The 16,979-nt window shown below is 40.0% G+C and overlaps 1 protein-coding gene across 1 annotated transcript in view; it reads right to left on the reverse strand.

The window, feature by feature from the left end:
- FNDC3B (fibronectin type III domain containing 3B) overlaps nucleotides 1-16,979 on the reverse strand; it is a 282,481-nt gene that overhangs the window by 70,198 nt on the left and 195,304 nt on the right. Inside the window, exons 14-20 of the mRNA XM_077826513.1 lie at nucleotides 12,316-12,454; nucleotides 10,697-10,768; nucleotides 8,764-8,882; nucleotides 6,838-6,943; nucleotides 4,794-4,966; nucleotides 3,393-3,506; nucleotides 1,300-1,449 (exon numbers count right to left, since the gene is read on the reverse strand). Coding sequence (XP_077682639.1) covers nucleotides 1,300-1,449; nucleotides 3,393-3,506; nucleotides 4,794-4,966; nucleotides 6,838-6,943; nucleotides 8,764-8,882; nucleotides 10,697-10,768; nucleotides 12,316-12,454 — 873 coding nt within the window. The remainder of the gene's footprint in view (nucleotides 1-1,299; nucleotides 1,450-3,392; nucleotides 3,507-4,793; nucleotides 4,967-6,837; nucleotides 6,944-8,763; nucleotides 8,883-10,696; nucleotides 10,769-12,315; nucleotides 12,455-16,979) is intronic.

Genomic DNA, 16,979 nt, shown 5'->3' on the forward strand with positions numbered 1-16,979 from the left:
TGGTATCACAGTGTCCCCCCAGCTCAATGAAGTCTAAATGCCAATTTAGAAGACAGAAAACAAAAAGCTTTCCTTCTCAGCCATATGGAATGTGCTCTCTGGCTTGCAGTGCCACTCCTCTCACACATGCTCTTTCAATTAGTTTCCCAAAATAATGACCATACAAGGTGTAGGTCCTGTGACAATGAAGTCAGACAAATACAGCAGACCATGAGTGAGGATGGGCTGTGGGACTCTATTTGAGGCTCTTTGGCTTTGAATCAGCTGCTGAAGAACTAGAGAGAATCTTACGGGACACTTGACTTGAAAGAGTTCAAAAAGAAAAGAAACACTTGACTGAGGGCTTGTGGCCTTCGATCAAAGTGATGAACCCTGGGTGGTCCAAGCTAAAAGATTTTCAAGGGAAACAATTTTCCACCCTTTGCCAACTGGGTAGGTATATGAATTCTTGGTTGGATTTACTGCTGGTGTTCTGCCTTTGCACATAAATAAACCTTGTGGAGGAGTCTCCAAAGCTGTGCAGGCTTGGGTGTAGAATTTTGCCTCACTCTTTTTTGCTAAATCTCTTCTATTTTTTCAGGGGACTTGACAGGAGAAGAATCCAGTTCCATCAGAGGATTTATATTTTAATTTGGTTGCTTTTTATTGAAAATAATGGGAGAAGCGTAAATATCAAAGAGAAGAAGATCATTACAGAGACTCACTAGACAATGATATAAATTCAAGAGATGAGGTGGTGAAAATGGCAAGTACATTATATTGCCAGCTGCAGCCGCCCATGTGCATAGGAATCTTATCAGCTACTCAGATGGTTTGCTTAACTTAATAAATGAAACAGATGTTGGAGATTACTGTTTAAGATAGGGGAATCTTTAACATCCATTTGGGAGGTAATGTCATTTACATACCATTTCCAAGCTTGAGCCAACTCAAAATTTGCGATTATTTTTTTTAAAGTTTAAAACATTATATTTCTATTTTAGTGCAAGAGCCTCACTATCTGGGCCGGCTGTTTGTCAACAGTATTATTCATTGAAATTAAAGCATGTGATGAACAGGAGCGATTTTCCAAGGCTGAAAGTTCTATTAACTCCCTCTGTTCATCAATCTGAGTTGTTTAGAATCTAAATCGTTTGATTACGCAGTAGTGCTACACAATTTAGGAGAAAGGTATATTTCTTCTGACTTACAAAGTACCTCATTTCAAAGCAGTTAATGATGACAATAAAAATCCAGTGGAAGTAAATTGTGTTTACATCTTAGATTGTGATCTATACAAAATATAATAAGCTTCTGTACCTGTAATCTACAGCAATAATGTGCTGCTGCTGACAATTCACTAATTTCAAAACTGGTATCTGTGCCATTATACATGAGTTCCAGAGATTCCTCATCTTCTCCCCACTCTAATCTGTATTCAGAGATGTCGGCACCCGAGCATTCAGGACTCTGCAAAACAAATCTTTGTATTTAGTAGTTCAGTTTAAAGATGGAGGCCTACCTCATCACGTTTGACAGGTTAAGGAGAAAAATGCATAAAAACGAGTTCATAATGAGAAACCATGATCACTGCAAATGGACACTTTCTGAATTCGTGCCCCAGAATAGGTTACCAAAACGAAGCCTGTTTAGCAGAACTGTGCCAACTCTATCTGCTTGAAATAAACTAAGGTCTGGTAGACACTGGGAATTTACATCAGCATAGCTATGTCTCTCAGGGGTGTGAGACGTAACTAAGCTTTTCTCACCCCTGGCGTAAACAGCGGTAGGTTGATGGAAGAATTTTTTCAACAGCCTAGCTACTGCTTCTTGGGGAGATGGATTACCTACACCGACAGGAGAACATCTCCAGTCCGCATTAGTAGTGTCTAGACTACACTGAAGTGCGATAGTGGTGCAGCTGCAGTTGTGCCGTTTTAGTGTTTTAACGGTAGAAAAGTCCTAATTCATAGAAGAGAGGACATTTACACAGCAGGCACTATAGGCCTTAATTTCTATCAGGACTTTCACAATGAAAATTTCTCCCCACTCGGCTGACTTGGTAGCAGCACAGCCTTGAACCTCACAGAAAAGTTTCAGAGTAACAGCCGTGTTAGTCTGTATTTGCAAAAAGAAAAGGAGTACTTGTGGCACCTTAGAGACTAACCAATTTATTTGAGCATAAGCTTTTGTTTCTAGATCAGAATTAGTGGTCTCAATGCACCTGTGGGAGAGTCATGGTTAAATGATGTACTCAAGTCATTAAAAATGAATAATTATATTTCCCAGAAAATCATACCAACCGAAAAGTACTGCTCCTGGTTTGGAGCGAGGCCTGCAGCGCTAGGCGCCCAGTGGAAGTCAGCCATCAAGCTGATGGGCAAGGTACAGGACAGTAGAGTCAGGGAAGCTAACACAGCTAAGGATGATGGTGAAATTAAAGCAGCGTGGCCCTTGATGTGGCACACACGTCAGTTTCATAATATTATAAAAGAAGTTTTGCCTTTCATGCCTCCAAGTGAGCAGCAGAGGCGCTCTTCCTTGAGGACCCTCAGGACAATCTGATTACACACTAGAATCTATATACGTCCGACAGAGTCCCCAGTTACTGGCGGGGGGAGTATGAAAAAAACCCACATAACTCACAGAGGAAGTTGGTGGCAGAGTTGGGAAATGAACTCAGATCTCCTGAGTCCCAAACTAGTGCCTTATTCACAAGACCATCTTTTATCTCTTGTACTAATGGTTTAATGTGGTTTTGATATGAAACTAGGTGACACCTGACTATTTTGGGAGATTTCAGAATAGCAGCCGTCTTAGTCTGTATCTGCAAAAAGAAAAGGAGGACTTGTGGTACCTTAGAGACTAACAAATTTATTTGAGCATAAGCTTTCGTGAGCTCCAGCATCCGATGAAGTGAGCTGGAGCTCACGAAAGCTTATGCTCAAATAAATTTGTTAGTCTCTAAGGTACCACAAGTCCTCCTTTTATTTTGGGAGAGTTGCTTTGACATAGCAAATCTCTCAGAGTTTGTCTGATATCAAGGACTCTAGCCTCACATAAAAATGTAGCAGAATAGCTGACTTCATGATTCCAGTTCAGAAGCCAGTCAGTGTATTGGATTCAACATGCTAAAATTCTGGAGAGATCATTCTTTACCGACCTATGACCTATATTAAGATGAAGTGATAAGAGATCCCCCTGTCTCCTTTCTCAAGCCCCTAATAAACTTCGGTGACTCAAGATCAACTCTAAAAAAGAAAAGCAGGGAAGATTATTGTCTGTATGTACAAGAGTATTTTTGAGTGGGCTGAGATTGTGAACTGCTCTTGAATTAGCTTTCAAGTACCGATGATCATATTAGTTTGGATAAGCAAGATAGAAATCACACATACAAAGAGTGTTTGTCTTACCTCCCAGCTTACAAGTACACATGTGTCAGACACAAAGGAAAGGAAAGGTGCTTGGCACTGGCCGGGTGGTCCTGCTGCTGTGGTGACTTCTGTAGCTTCAGAATATGGCCCATACTAGGAAGGGGTGGAAAAAAATATTACACACACTTTAAAGGGGTTTCATAAGCCATACATAGAAATATTCTTATTATAACACATTTTCTTGAAGACAGATTAGGCCTCTAATATACACCTTATCAATGTAAAGCTTATCTTGGCATGCTTCACTTCACCTCACTGCTTATAAGTTGCCTTGCTTATGGAGAATACATGGTTTGCCTAAAACACCGTCAGTCCAAAGCTACTTCACAGGAAATGGCTCTCTCTTAGCTTTTATGTCAGTCAGAACAGTTAGCAAATCAGACTTTGATATATACACCCAATTAATTAATACATAAGAAAGAAATGGATATCTTATCAATTTGCAGGTACTCTTGGTTTCGAATACCTGAACTAATTTTGGTAGTTTTCCCCCGTGATCTGCATTATTTAAAAGCTCTATGTTATGTAAGAGCTGAGTAACTGTCAGCAGGGACCCTGCTGTTGAAGCATACAAATCTTTAGAAACCTAATAGATTTCTTGGGAGCAGTCTGATAGCAGAGTAAGCAATGCATTAGACTATGTAGTCCCACTGAGGATACATTTTCAAAATGCTGGAAATGATGCTCAGAGAAAAGAAGACAGGGCCCAATCCAACACTGAAGTCGATTGGAATTCTTCTGTTGATTTCAATGGACACAGGATCAGGCTTTTAATTCCTAATGGGATTAGGTAAATAGGTTTTTACGAGGAATCTGAAAAAATATATGTACCCTATGTTAAATGAAAGCATATTAAAAACTATTAATGAACAAGTTTTCCCTAAAATGTCCAAAGACCTACTTGAAATTACTCAAGTATCATTTGCCTCTATAAAGGTAAAGATCTTTTTTGTTGTTGTTAAAGGTGTGTGGGCAATATATCTCTTCAGTACAGTTCTAACACACTTTAAACGGTAGACCAGTTTAGCTGAACCTATGTTTAAACAGAAATGCCATTCTCAACTTTGCTTTAAAGGGCCACTCTGGATGGGGCCCTCTGAGTCTCAATGCACTGCCTTCTCCCTAAGTTTCTCCAACTCTTTCATTTTATTCTCCACTTTTCTCCTTTCCCAGATACCTCCTTTTCTCTCAACTTTTTTCCTTTCCCACATTCCCCTTTCCCTTTCATCTTTCCACTCACCAGCTATAGCTGAACTAGTGTATGCACTGCCAGGATAACTGTTCTCTCATATACATGTGAAGAAACATTTTGAAAAAACCCTCTTCTGGCATCCTTCTTTGGACACTGCTGTTCATGCTGCGCAGAATGTTAAACCTTACCCCTCCGTCATTCAAAGCTCTCACTCTGAACCGATATGTTGTTCCAGGAAGAAGGTTGCTGACCGTGCACTCTAGATCAGGGCCATGATACACCTCAGAAATAACCTCTTCTGGTTCCGTCATTTCCACACTGTACTCTGAGACTTGACAACCACTTTCTGACACAGGGACATCTGGAAAGAATCAGTATCATTTATTTATTGTTGATATAAAGTCACAGATGTACATGATGATTATCATACATTGATTCACCTTATACCACAGATATATACTACCTCTAATGATTTCGCCTCTTTGATAAGTGTTCCACACCCAGACATATGTAAGTGGGATCACTCAAGTGAATCAAGTTATTCATGTCTTTTAATATTTATAGGATAAGACCCGCAGCTAGTAGTAGCTATGTGTCCCACGTTGTAAAGCTCTGCTACTCTGGTATTCTAATACTACAAGTAGGCCCATTTATATCAATGGGCTCTACTACTGGTAGAAAGCACAACCCCCATGGTATACGACTGCACAATGGGGGCTGATATCTGCTCTTCCTTTAATTGCAAAGCCATAAAACATAAGGATATAAGACCAGTCATACTGGGTCAGATCAAAGGTCCATCTAGCCCAGTATACTGTCTTTTGACAGTGGCTGATGCCAGGCGCTTCAAAGGGAATGAACAGAACAAGTAATCATCATGTAAACCAGCCCCTGTCACCCGTTCCCAGCTTCTGGAAAACCATGAAACAGTAACTGTACATTCCTTCAATACAAGGAAAAATTACACTAATATTGCTAAATGACAACATAAGCATATGGTGACTTTTTAAAGTAACCTTAAAAAAAGGAAATAGATCACAAAAGCTCAGTGGGGCTGATTTTGCTGTCAATACACACTGTTTTGTGCAGACCAATAATGGAATGGACTCATTAGCTTTCAAATAATTATAATACATAGCTCTTACATAATGCTTTTCATCCATAGATCTCAAAGCGCTTTACAAAAGGTAAGTCAGTATCATTATCCCCATTTTACAGATGGGGAGGAAGGCTCAGTCCTGCATTCTCTGAGCAATTCAATAGCCTTGGCGAAATCCACGGGGATTAGGGGTGTGCAAGGATCACTTGGACAGTCCATAAGCTTCTTCTTTTTTTTTTTTTTTTTTTTTTTTAACAGCTCACTGATATCGTGGGCTTTATTTTGGCTATTCACCTCCTTTGAATGGCTCTTCAGGAAATATACTATTATCTGCCACCGAAGCTACCCAGTGCTGAACTCCGCAAAGTGGTGCTCAGCCACAAAGTACAAACCAACGCGAGACCTGGAACATGAGTGCAACTTAGACTTCGTGCTGGACCTGAGATACATTTGTCAAATGGAAATGGTGTTGCGACAGACTATCCGGAGTGTAGTAGTGTCTTAGACACGTCTAACAAATAATTTAACAGTGGGATGTCACCACGCAATGACCTTCTGAAATGCCTCAAATACTATTTCATTCTCACTAAACAGGCAAGGAACTGCTTTTTATAAGAACTATGCTGGTCATGTCAACTTAGTATATTTGTTTTATTGCACCTTTGCCTTAATAAAAATTTTAAAATAAAAAGTCACCTAATATTTTCAGTGTGTTCTGGCTCAGTATAAATTACTGTGTGAAATTCTGAATGAAACAGTAGAACATTGTGGCTAAGAGCACAGTGAAATAAAATGGATCTCAAGTGATGTGATGTTTTTGCAATGAAAGGCCAATGGTTAGAAACTTTGTTATAGTACGGACATAGGCAGAACTTCCAATTGACTTCAGTGGGAACAGACTGCAGTATCAGACCCAAAGGCAAAAATAAAGACAACTAATTTCCAAGAGCCTGATACAAAGCACACTGAAGTCAATAAAAAGTCTCTTACTGACTTATAGCAACTTACTTAGTCTTTAGATCTTGAGAGTAAATTCATTCTTTACATGGTGGCTCAAGTTTTGGTCCAGATAAATAGTTTCAAACCAGGTTTCAGCCTGACAATTAAAATGGCTGCAGGTACTGATCACTTACCCCACTGTAGCTGAACTTCTTTGTGTTTTGGTTTCCCCAACATTCTTGGTGGCCGACAGTGACCCGGTGCGACACTAAGCGTACGCACGGGTAAACTTTCAGAACACTGGAAAAGAATAGGACCTAAGATTAGTAATTCTGCTGAAAACTCATGTACAAACCAGGGACAACGATGTGAGTCATGATCTTCACAACAAAGACATTTCTAAAAAAATACTATTTTGCCAGACAAAAAAGAAACAGTGAGAAAAATGTAGGATCAGAGACTATCAAGTGGTTAGTTAACATTTCATTAATATGAGCATTATTGACACAATTTTATTAGCATCATTTATATACTGTTTTCACTGGTATTTGTGAATATTTTAGTAAAGGATTTTTTACTTTTACTGTATTTCTCATGACTCTCAAGAATACTGTGTACAAATGAGCTCTCAAGAATACTGGGTACTAATGAGCTTTCAAGAATGCTGAGTACTAAAAGGCTCTTTAATACAGCAGAGGAAGGCATAAGAAGAACCAATTATTGGAAGCTGAAGTTAGACAAATTCAAATGAGAAATCAATCTTTTTTTTTTTTTAAACTATGATGGTGATTAACAATTGCAACAAACTACCGAGTGAAGAGGTGCATTTTCCCTCTCTTGATGTCTTCAAATCAAGACTGGATGTCTTTCTGAAAGATATGCTTTACCCTAACACAATTATGCTTTAGTCAAGCACAACCCAGGGTAATTGTGTGAACATTTAATAGCCTGTGATATACAGAAGGTCAGATTAGATGATCTAATAGCCCCTTCTGGCCTTAAACTTAAAATATGATTTTTTCATAATAGTACAACGGTAACAGCTGCGAGGACCTCTTCTTGATAACATTCAGTTCAAAAATACTATTTTCCTTTCCCCCCCATACTTCCCATGGTTGATCCCTGAAAAAGCACTTCATCTTAGGTATACTATGCACTCAAATGTTGTCCTTGAACTTAAGGGCAATACTTTTAAAAGTGCCTTGGGAGCCTAAGTTCCAGTGGGGGCCTACAGCACAAAAAGAAAGCTAATGAGGTTTGGATCCTTCATATGCATCCTTGAGGAGAAGAGTCACTTGCATCCACTAGTTTGTGCAGCTCTCTACTGTAGTAACAATATAACCTCGATCTTTCAAATACTTAACCAGATGCTTAACTTTATGCAAGTGGGTAGGCCTACTGAAGTCAAAGGGAGTTTTCAGTAAGTAAAGTGTTCAGGATCAGGGTCTTTGTTAGTGTTATTATGTAGAGAAATGAACACAGTGCAACAGTACACTACATTCCAGAGCATCTGAGTCCACATGGATCCAGTCAGTCACAAACACACATGCAAGATCCAAACAGCAGCCAGTCAAATTGAGGAATCCATAACATTTTTTTATTTATACTTTTGCTAAATATATTTACTAAATAATAAACTGAAATAGGGAGATGTCTGAACACAATGGCAAACTATGAACAACTACACAGAAAGCATAAAAATATAATAGCTGTACACACAAATTACTGGGTGAAATTCTATGGCCCGTGTTATGCAGGAGGCCAGAGTAGATTATCATAAAAGCCCCTTCTGGCCTTAATAATACATGAATACTTAGGATTTTTTCAATATGAAGTAGAACCTCATTAATTTGCATTTTGCTAAACTACAAGGCCCAGATTTTGCATGCACAAAGATAGCAGCACCTTTCAAAATGAAGTAATTTGCACAGGAGCATTAATAGAAATCAGTGAAGTTTTTACTGTATCAATAATACTACAATTTTAGCCAAGTACATCTATTATTTAAAGCAGAAATACTAGCGAACTAAATGTACAAACTAAGCAAAACTAAAATGTAGAGCTAGGTGAAGCTCTGGAAAATACAAAAATGACAGTTCTCCATGTTAAACTATTCTTACCTGACTGTGTCCACCAGTGCTGATACAGCATGCCCGGAGTTTATACAAAGTGCCTGGTTTCAAGTGAGTACACGTATATTCTGTAGCAGATCCACTATATGCCACTTCCCATTGATTTGCTGTAAAATTAAATGAACTCATTCAAGTTTGCTTTGAAAACAACGTGCACACCACACACACACTCGTACCTGGCTACTGTTCTTCAAGGGAGTTATGTACGAGAAAGAAAATCTTTAACATGGTTTTATACAAATACTTGAATCCTTTTTTGTGAAAATAAAATGTTCATACACAATTAATGACGATATTATTTTCGCTAAAAGAAATCTTTTAAAAATCAAGCTAAGTATAGTCCTGGAACCTTAAATTCCACTGTTCTACAGAAAGGGACGGGGACATGTAAAAACACGAACAACTTCAAAACAAACAAAAACAACCCAGGTACTCAGTGTCATCATAATCCAACCTGCAGGCCAGGACAGGTGGCACTTTAAGGCTGCAGATCAGCACCTGTGGCTGGCTCTTACATGGGGTGCAAAGAGAAGCAAGGGCCACTTACTTCTTCCTTCATATCTTCCCCTCAGCACCTATGTGAGGAGCAGCCACAATCTGGTCCTACTTAAAGATTACTTTATTTTCCATTGAAAAGGGGCCACAGTCAAAGTACTCCAGTCACTGGATTGTGGGGTAGCCTCTGATAAGTCACTTTATCTCTGTTGTTTAGTTTTCCTATCAATAAAATTGGTATAATACCACCTACATCACATGGATGTTTGCAGTGCTTAAAATGGTCTGAAAAAAGTGTGTGTGGGGTCTGATCACAATCTGGGAGCAGCAGCTTTAGTAAGACAGTTGCTAATGTGCACCCGTCAGCAACCTGGCTTGATTTGTTTCCTTTTTTTCCAGGTCTGCAACTCCTTGCGCCTGCCTGCATGCCACATCCCGCCCACTTTAAGCAGTGGGTGCTTAATTCATTAAAGTTTGAAGTCTTAGGAAAAAGGTGCACAGGAACACAATATGATATTGAACTAAAAATAATAATAATGATATTGGTAGTAATAATATTCAACAAAGTGATAGATTTTAACCAGGCACAAATGGCACATGCTTAATTTATATAGCCTGGCCTAGGAATCCATGATAGTTAATGAAACAAACATTAAACAGTTTAGTAACATTTTAACTCAGGCCCTGTCTACACTAGGAACACTTTACTGGTACAGGTTTCAGAGTAACAGCCGTGTTAGTCTGTATTCGCAAAAAGAAAAGGAGTACTTGTGGCACCTTAGAGACTAACCAATTTATTTGAGCATGAGCTTTCGTGAGCTACAGCTCATTCTCAAATAAATTGGTTAGTCTCTAAGGTGCCACAAGTACTCCTTTTCTTTTTACTGGTACAGGAATACTGGTATGCTATACCAGGAAAGTGCTCCTAGCGTGGAAGTAGCTATACTGGCAAAGCTGTCTTTATACTGGTATAGTGAAACCAGACCCTACGAGCAAAACAAGTTTTACTGGTAAAAGCACAGCTCTTTGCCTGTATTATTGTGTCTACAATAGGGATGTCTGCTGCCACACCTGGGTCAGTCAGAGATCACACTTCTTTGCATCTCTGGCTGACATAGCCAAGCAGACAGAAGTCTGTAGTGCAGATATAGCCTAGGTCAGAGATTTTTTTTTCCAATTTACGTTTTAATATGAAACTTGGTTTTATATTTAATGTTTGATAAAATTAATAAAGGGTACAGAAAAGATGCCAGACTAAACTGTTTATCTAATAATACCATCTATGATATTTGATACAATTGTTTCTTGTATTATTGTTATTACATTATTAATTTTAAAAATATTAATAGCTGAAAAAGCCAGGTTTTTAACTGTAGAATACGTAGAACCACAATGTATTGGAATAGATCATTCTTGTCAATTTTACCTTCAGAATTTCCTTCGGAAATCTCCAATAGGTATTTTAGGATTTCTGAACCGCCATTATCTTGTGGAGAATCTGAAAAATGAGCAACACTTTTGTTAATAAATTAGATTTGAAAAATGGAATCTACAAGAAAATAAAGAATACAGTGGCAGATTTTGATCTTACAAAATCACACATATATCTAGTAAGAAAAGCACTTGCCAGATGCACTAATCACAGCATAAAGACCTAATGCTGCATGGTGCAGAGGGCTCTCTGGTCAGCACCTTGCAGATTTTATTCTAGTGGATTATACATACTGTAACAGATTCATTAGGGCACAAATAACCCAAAATAGAGTTGATGGAGGATATTTACTGCAAATAGCTGCTGTCTGACTGAATCCACAAGACTAAAGGTGATGATAAAAATAATTAGATGCTGCCAAATGTGGTATTCATAATTCTAAAGATAATGATTTTAGGATCCACTCTCAATCTACAGATCATTTCCAGACAACTTGGAATCTTAGAATACACTGTTGATTTGTTAACCATACCGCATACTTGGACTTAAATATTCTGCTCTTGCTACTTGAGTGGAATCAGGAGCTTTAACAGGTTATTGGAATGTATTTTTACTGTTTATGCAAAGCTGTGATTCCAGGGAGTCTGGTTTTCAAAACTGATGTCTGGAATCCTTTATCATCACCATTGGCTGATCGTAAACATGTTACATAGTCACCTCACCGAAGACATGGTTCCTGTCTCAAAGGGCTTACATTCTATGTGCAACATGACATGCCCAGGAAGGATCATGAACAAACTAACTGAGGTGTGGGGGAAGTTGAGAGGGAGAACAATGGTGACATTAAGAAGACTGCTGAGATGTGGATGTGCCTAAGCTGTTGCATTACATTATTTGTTTAACCTTTCTTGTCCGTTTCACTTCTCATAGGCAAGACAGCAGAAGTAAGTTTTTAGGAGGGATCTGACGGAGGAAGCTTGGTAGGCAGGAAAGCACTAAGTGAGCACAGAAGAAGACTAAGGGTATGTCTACACTATAAATTAGGTCGAATTTATAGAAGTCAGTTTTGTAGAAAGCATTTTTATACAGTCGATTGTGTGTGTCCCCACACAAATGCTCTAAGTGCATGTAGTCGGCGGAGTGTGTCCACAGTCCAAAGAGATATTTGTGAGGGGTATTGAGACTAACATCACTGGTAGAGCAGATAGGTTGGGCAGGATATACATGATACAGGACCTCGAAAGCAAAGACAGGAAGCCTGAACTTGACGTACAGTACAATAGGGAATCAGAGAATTGTCTCAAAGGATTGAGTGTGTGTGAGAGTTGGGGGGAGGGAAGATAGCTGAACCACTACGCTTTCACTTTATAAATGCCTTTAAAAATATTTTTGAGCTGTCCGATTATGAAAAAGTCACAGCTTTTCACCACAGGTCTCGGGCATCTCTTAGAATGATCAAATGCTTATCTAACTTTCTGAACAGATTCATCTCTGGGCTGAGAAGCAGTATGTGAAATCTGAGCCTAAGTGCCCATTCGCATAGGTTTTGTTTACACTTAAATTATGTTATGCCATAAGAAAACTGTTACAGCAAACTGAATGGGTTAGCTTACCCCATTTAACACTGAAGCCATGAGATGTTATTGACCCTTTAATAACTGGTCTGGTAGGAGGTCCCGGCCTGTCTGGACTTGTTGTGCAGACCAAAATTTCACTTGGACAACTCTTTCCTTCCACATTAGAAGCAATCAGCTGAAACAAAAATACAACTAATGTAACTATTCAGTTCTCTTTTCTGGCAGCTTTGCATGAATTAATCTAATATAGTCCATACAAATATTGTTTATTAAAATAGACAGCACTATCAAGTCACAGCAAATTGTGTATGATTCTAACAATAGGTAACTGATCATAAAATTGTTTCATTAGTAAGTCCCTTCTGAGTTTTACTCTGGCCCCACCAGTACTGTGTTGCAGTAAATTAAGATAAGAAAATTCTTAACGTCTTTTTTAAAGCAAGTGTCACATGGCAATCCATTGTTGTTTATCCAAAGAGAAGGAAAACAATGGTAGCTTCAGAACGTATTACTGTTATTTGTACAGTATTACCATAGTGCTTAGGAGCCTAAGTTATGGACCAGGACCCCATGTGCTGTACAAACACAGAACACACAGCAACAAATACATGAGAAGAGTTACAGGGACATCTAACATATGCTAATATGCACTTATTGAAGCACAAAAGATGCATCTGAAGCATATGCTCTATAGGCCAAATATTGAAGTCTTTACTCAGGAAAATCTCCGAGTGACGTCAGTGGGAATTTTGCTAGACTGAGTAAAGACTTCAAGGTTTGGCTCTAAATATGTTGCACAGGAATTGAATATTGAATCAACTGTGACAAATAAATACAAACTAGCAAGTTTTTCTACCTGGGAGTGTGGTGGGGCGGTGCCCCACCCCCCTGAGAAGAAGGGCTGAACCAGGCCAGAGAGGCTGCGCAGACCCGCAGCCAATCAGAGAGGGCCTGGGGAGAGCCAATCAGGGCAGGGGGAGAGGTAGCCAACCAGGGCCGGCTTAGGCCCTATATAAAGGCTGCCTAGTAAAGAGCATGGCATTCTCTCCCTGGTGGTCAAGGGAAGAGGACTGGCTCCTGAGCTGAAAGGTAGCACCTTGGACAGAGCAGTGCTGGGGAGCTCCGGCCAAGGAAAACCCCAGGCTGCTGGCCTAGCTACCAAGGGCCGGGCAGGTGCATAGGACCGAAGGGAAGCAGCCCAGGGACAATAGCAGGGCAAGGGGAGAGAAGGAGGGCAGAGAGGCTGCTGCTACAGGGTCCCTGGGTCGGGACCCACAGTAGCGGGTGGGCCTGGGTCCTCCCCTTCCACCTTGTGCTACACCTGGCTGAAGAAGAGCGTGGCCTGATCCAGGCTGTGGCTGGTCCCTGCAGCAAGGAGCTAAACTCAGAGGCTGCAGCTGCCCACTACAGCAGGTGCAGATCGTAGACTGATGATAACACCAAACCCCTGGAAGGGGGTGAGACCAGAGCAGTGGGAACTGCTGGAGGGCAGCGTCCTGAAGTGGACATCACCGAGCAGGAAGCAATGCGGGTCTGGATGCCAACAGATAGCGAGAGATTGACGGGAAACAACCGGCAGAGGGCGCTCTGCAATGGACAGAGCTAATTCCCAGATGTGCCAGCGGGAGGTGCAGTGGTGTTGAGTCCCAACCCCGTCATAGGGATCCTCAGCTAATCCCCTGATAACCCCCCTTTCAATCATATCTTCCATCAAAGGACTCAGATTACAAAGATCCTCTCTGCTGAGGGTAAAAAGTTGGATGGGTCTCCCTCCATAGCCAGTTAATATTACCCCCTGCAGTCAGATGGCAGTGAGGGGGTGTGTGTGTTACTAGAAACTGATGTAAGTTCTTGGAACAGCTAGTCCTGAAACCCACACGAGGAGAGGATATTCTTGACTTAGCCCTCAGTGGAGCACGGGATTTGGTCCAAGAGGTAAATATAGCTGAACTGCTTGGTAATAGTGACCATAATATAATAAAATTTAACAACCTTGTGTGGAGGAAAACACCAAAGAAGCCCATTACAACAGCACTTCCGAAAGGGGAACTACACAAAAATGAGGAAGATAGTTAAAGGGAAATTAAAAGGTACAGTCCCAAAAGTGAAATGCCTGCAAGCTACATGGAAACTATTTAAAAACACCAGAGATCCTCAAATTAAATGTACACCCCAAATTAAAAAACATAGTAAGAAGACCAAAAAGGGGCCATCACTGCTAAACAGAGTATAAGAGGCAGTCAGAAGCAAAAAGGCATCCTTTAAAAATTGGAAGTCAAATCCTACTGAGAAATATAAAGGAGCATAAACTCTGGAAAGTCAAGTGTAATTAGGCAGGCCAAAAAAGTATTTGAAGAGCAACTAGCCAAAAAGACGCAAAAACTAACAGCAAATTTTTTTTTAAGTACATCAGAAGCAGGAAGCTGCTAAACAATCAGTGGACGATAGAGGTACGAAAGGAGCACTCAAGGAAGATATGGCCATTGCGGAGAAACTAAATGATTCTTTGCATTGGTCTTCATTGCAGAGAATATGAGGGAGATTCCCAAACCTGAGCCATTCTTTTTAGGTGACAAATCTGAAGACTTGTCCCCGATTGAGGTATCATTAGAGGACATTGTGGAACAAATTGATAAATTAAACAGTAAGTTCCCAGGACCAGACGGTATTTACGCAATGGAACTCGAATGTGAAATTGCAGAACTACTAACTGTGATGTGTAACCTATCATTTAAATTGTCTTCTGTACCAGATGACTGCAGGATAGCTGATGTGACGCCAATTTTTTAAAAAGGCGGAGGTGATCCCGGCAATTACAAGCCAGTTAGCCTAACTTAAGTACCAGGCAAATTGGTTGAAACTACAGCAAAGAACAGAATTATGAGACACATAGATGAACACGATTTGTTGGGGAAGAGTCAACATGGCTTTTGTAAAAGGAAATCATGCCTCACCAATCTATTAGAATTCTTTGAGGGGGGTCAACAAATATGTGGACAAGGGTGATCCAGGGGATATAGTGTACTTAGGCAAAGTAGGCAGTCATGGGATAAGAGGGAAGGTTCTCTCATGGATTGGTAACTGGTTAGAAGATAGGAAACAAAGGGTAGGAATAAATGGTCAGTTTTCAAAATGAAGCAAGGTAAATAGTGGTGTCCCCCAGGGATCTGTGCTGGGGACAGGGCAATTCAACATAATCATAAATGATCTGGGAAAAGGGATAAACAGTGAGGTGGCAAAATTTGCAGATGATACAAAATCACTCAAGATAGTTATGTCCAAAGCAGACAGTGAAGAGTTACAAAGGGATCTCACAAAACTGGGCAACAAAATGGCAAATGAAATTCAATGTTGATAAATGCAAAGTAATGCACATTGGAAAACAATCTCAACTATACATACAAAGTGATGGGGTCTCAATTAGCTGTTACCACTCAAGAAGAGATTGTGGAGTCATTGTGGCTAGTTCTCTGAAAACATCCCCTCAGTGTGCAACGGCAGTCAAAAAAGGTTAACAGAATGTTAGGAACAATTAGGAAAGTGATGGATAATAAGACCGAAAATATCATAATGCCACTATATAAATCTATGGTACACCCACATCTTGAATATAGCGTGCTGATCTGGTTGGTCCATCTCAAAAAAGACAGATAAGGGCAACAAAAGCGGGGTATAGAACAGCTTCTGTATGAGGAGAAATTAAAAAAAACTGGGACTTATCAGCTTGGAAAAGAGATGACTGACAGGGGATATGATAGAGGTCTATAAAACCTTGACTGGTGTGGAGAAAGTGAATAAGGAACTGTTTACTCCTTCATATAACAGAAGAACTAAGGGTCACCCAATTAATAGGCAGCAAGTTTAAAACAAACAAAAGGAAATACTACTTCACAGAACACACAGTCAACCTGAGGAACTCGTTGCCAGAGGATGTTGTGAAGGCCAAGACTATAACAGCGTTCAAAAAAAGAACTAGATAAGTTCATGGAAGATAGGTCCATCAATGGCCATTAGTCAGTGATGCAACGCTATGCTCTGAGTATCCCTAGCCTCCATTTGCCAGAAGCTAGGAGTGGACGACAGGAGATGGATAGCTCGATGATTGCCTGTTCTGTTCATTCCCTCCAAAGCACCCGGCACTGGCCACTGTCAGAAGACAGGAAACTGAGCTAGATGGACCATTGATCTGACCGTTCTTATGTAAGACCAACCCAGGGCTAAGTATGCTGCCCAGTCTGCTTACGAGGAAGGGACCAACATCAACATTTGTCTCAAACCCATCATGCAGTATTGGGTTGTGTTATCACTGCACTGTCAGTCCAGCCTTGAAAAGCCTAGTTTCAGTATATAAGTAACTTGCTAAACTGAAGCTACAGGAAAAACTACAGCTACCCTTTTTACTTATCTAGGGACAAGCAGCAGCATAAACCATGGTAAACTCAAGAGCACAATATTACAGCAGTTCATCCACAACATCCTGACTCTAAAGTTCATGTAATTTTTAATAGTCTTATGTGACATCGAGAGATATTATGTAAATTTGTCTTTAATGCCTGAAGCAATCCTCTTTGCGCAAAACTTTTTGCTTCATCTTTGACCCACTGACATTGTAGTGCATGTTTTTGAGATGAAAGAAATTTTACCCTCTTTTGAGTTTACAATATTAATACAAAAATTAAACAGGGCTTTTTTCAGATATT

This window comes from Eretmochelys imbricata, chromosome 9 (genome assembly GCF_965152235.1).
Source record: "Eretmochelys imbricata isolate rEreImb1 chromosome 9, rEreImb1.hap1, whole genome shotgun sequence".
Taxonomy (NCBI): Eukaryota; Metazoa; Chordata; order Testudines; family Cheloniidae; genus Eretmochelys; species Eretmochelys imbricata.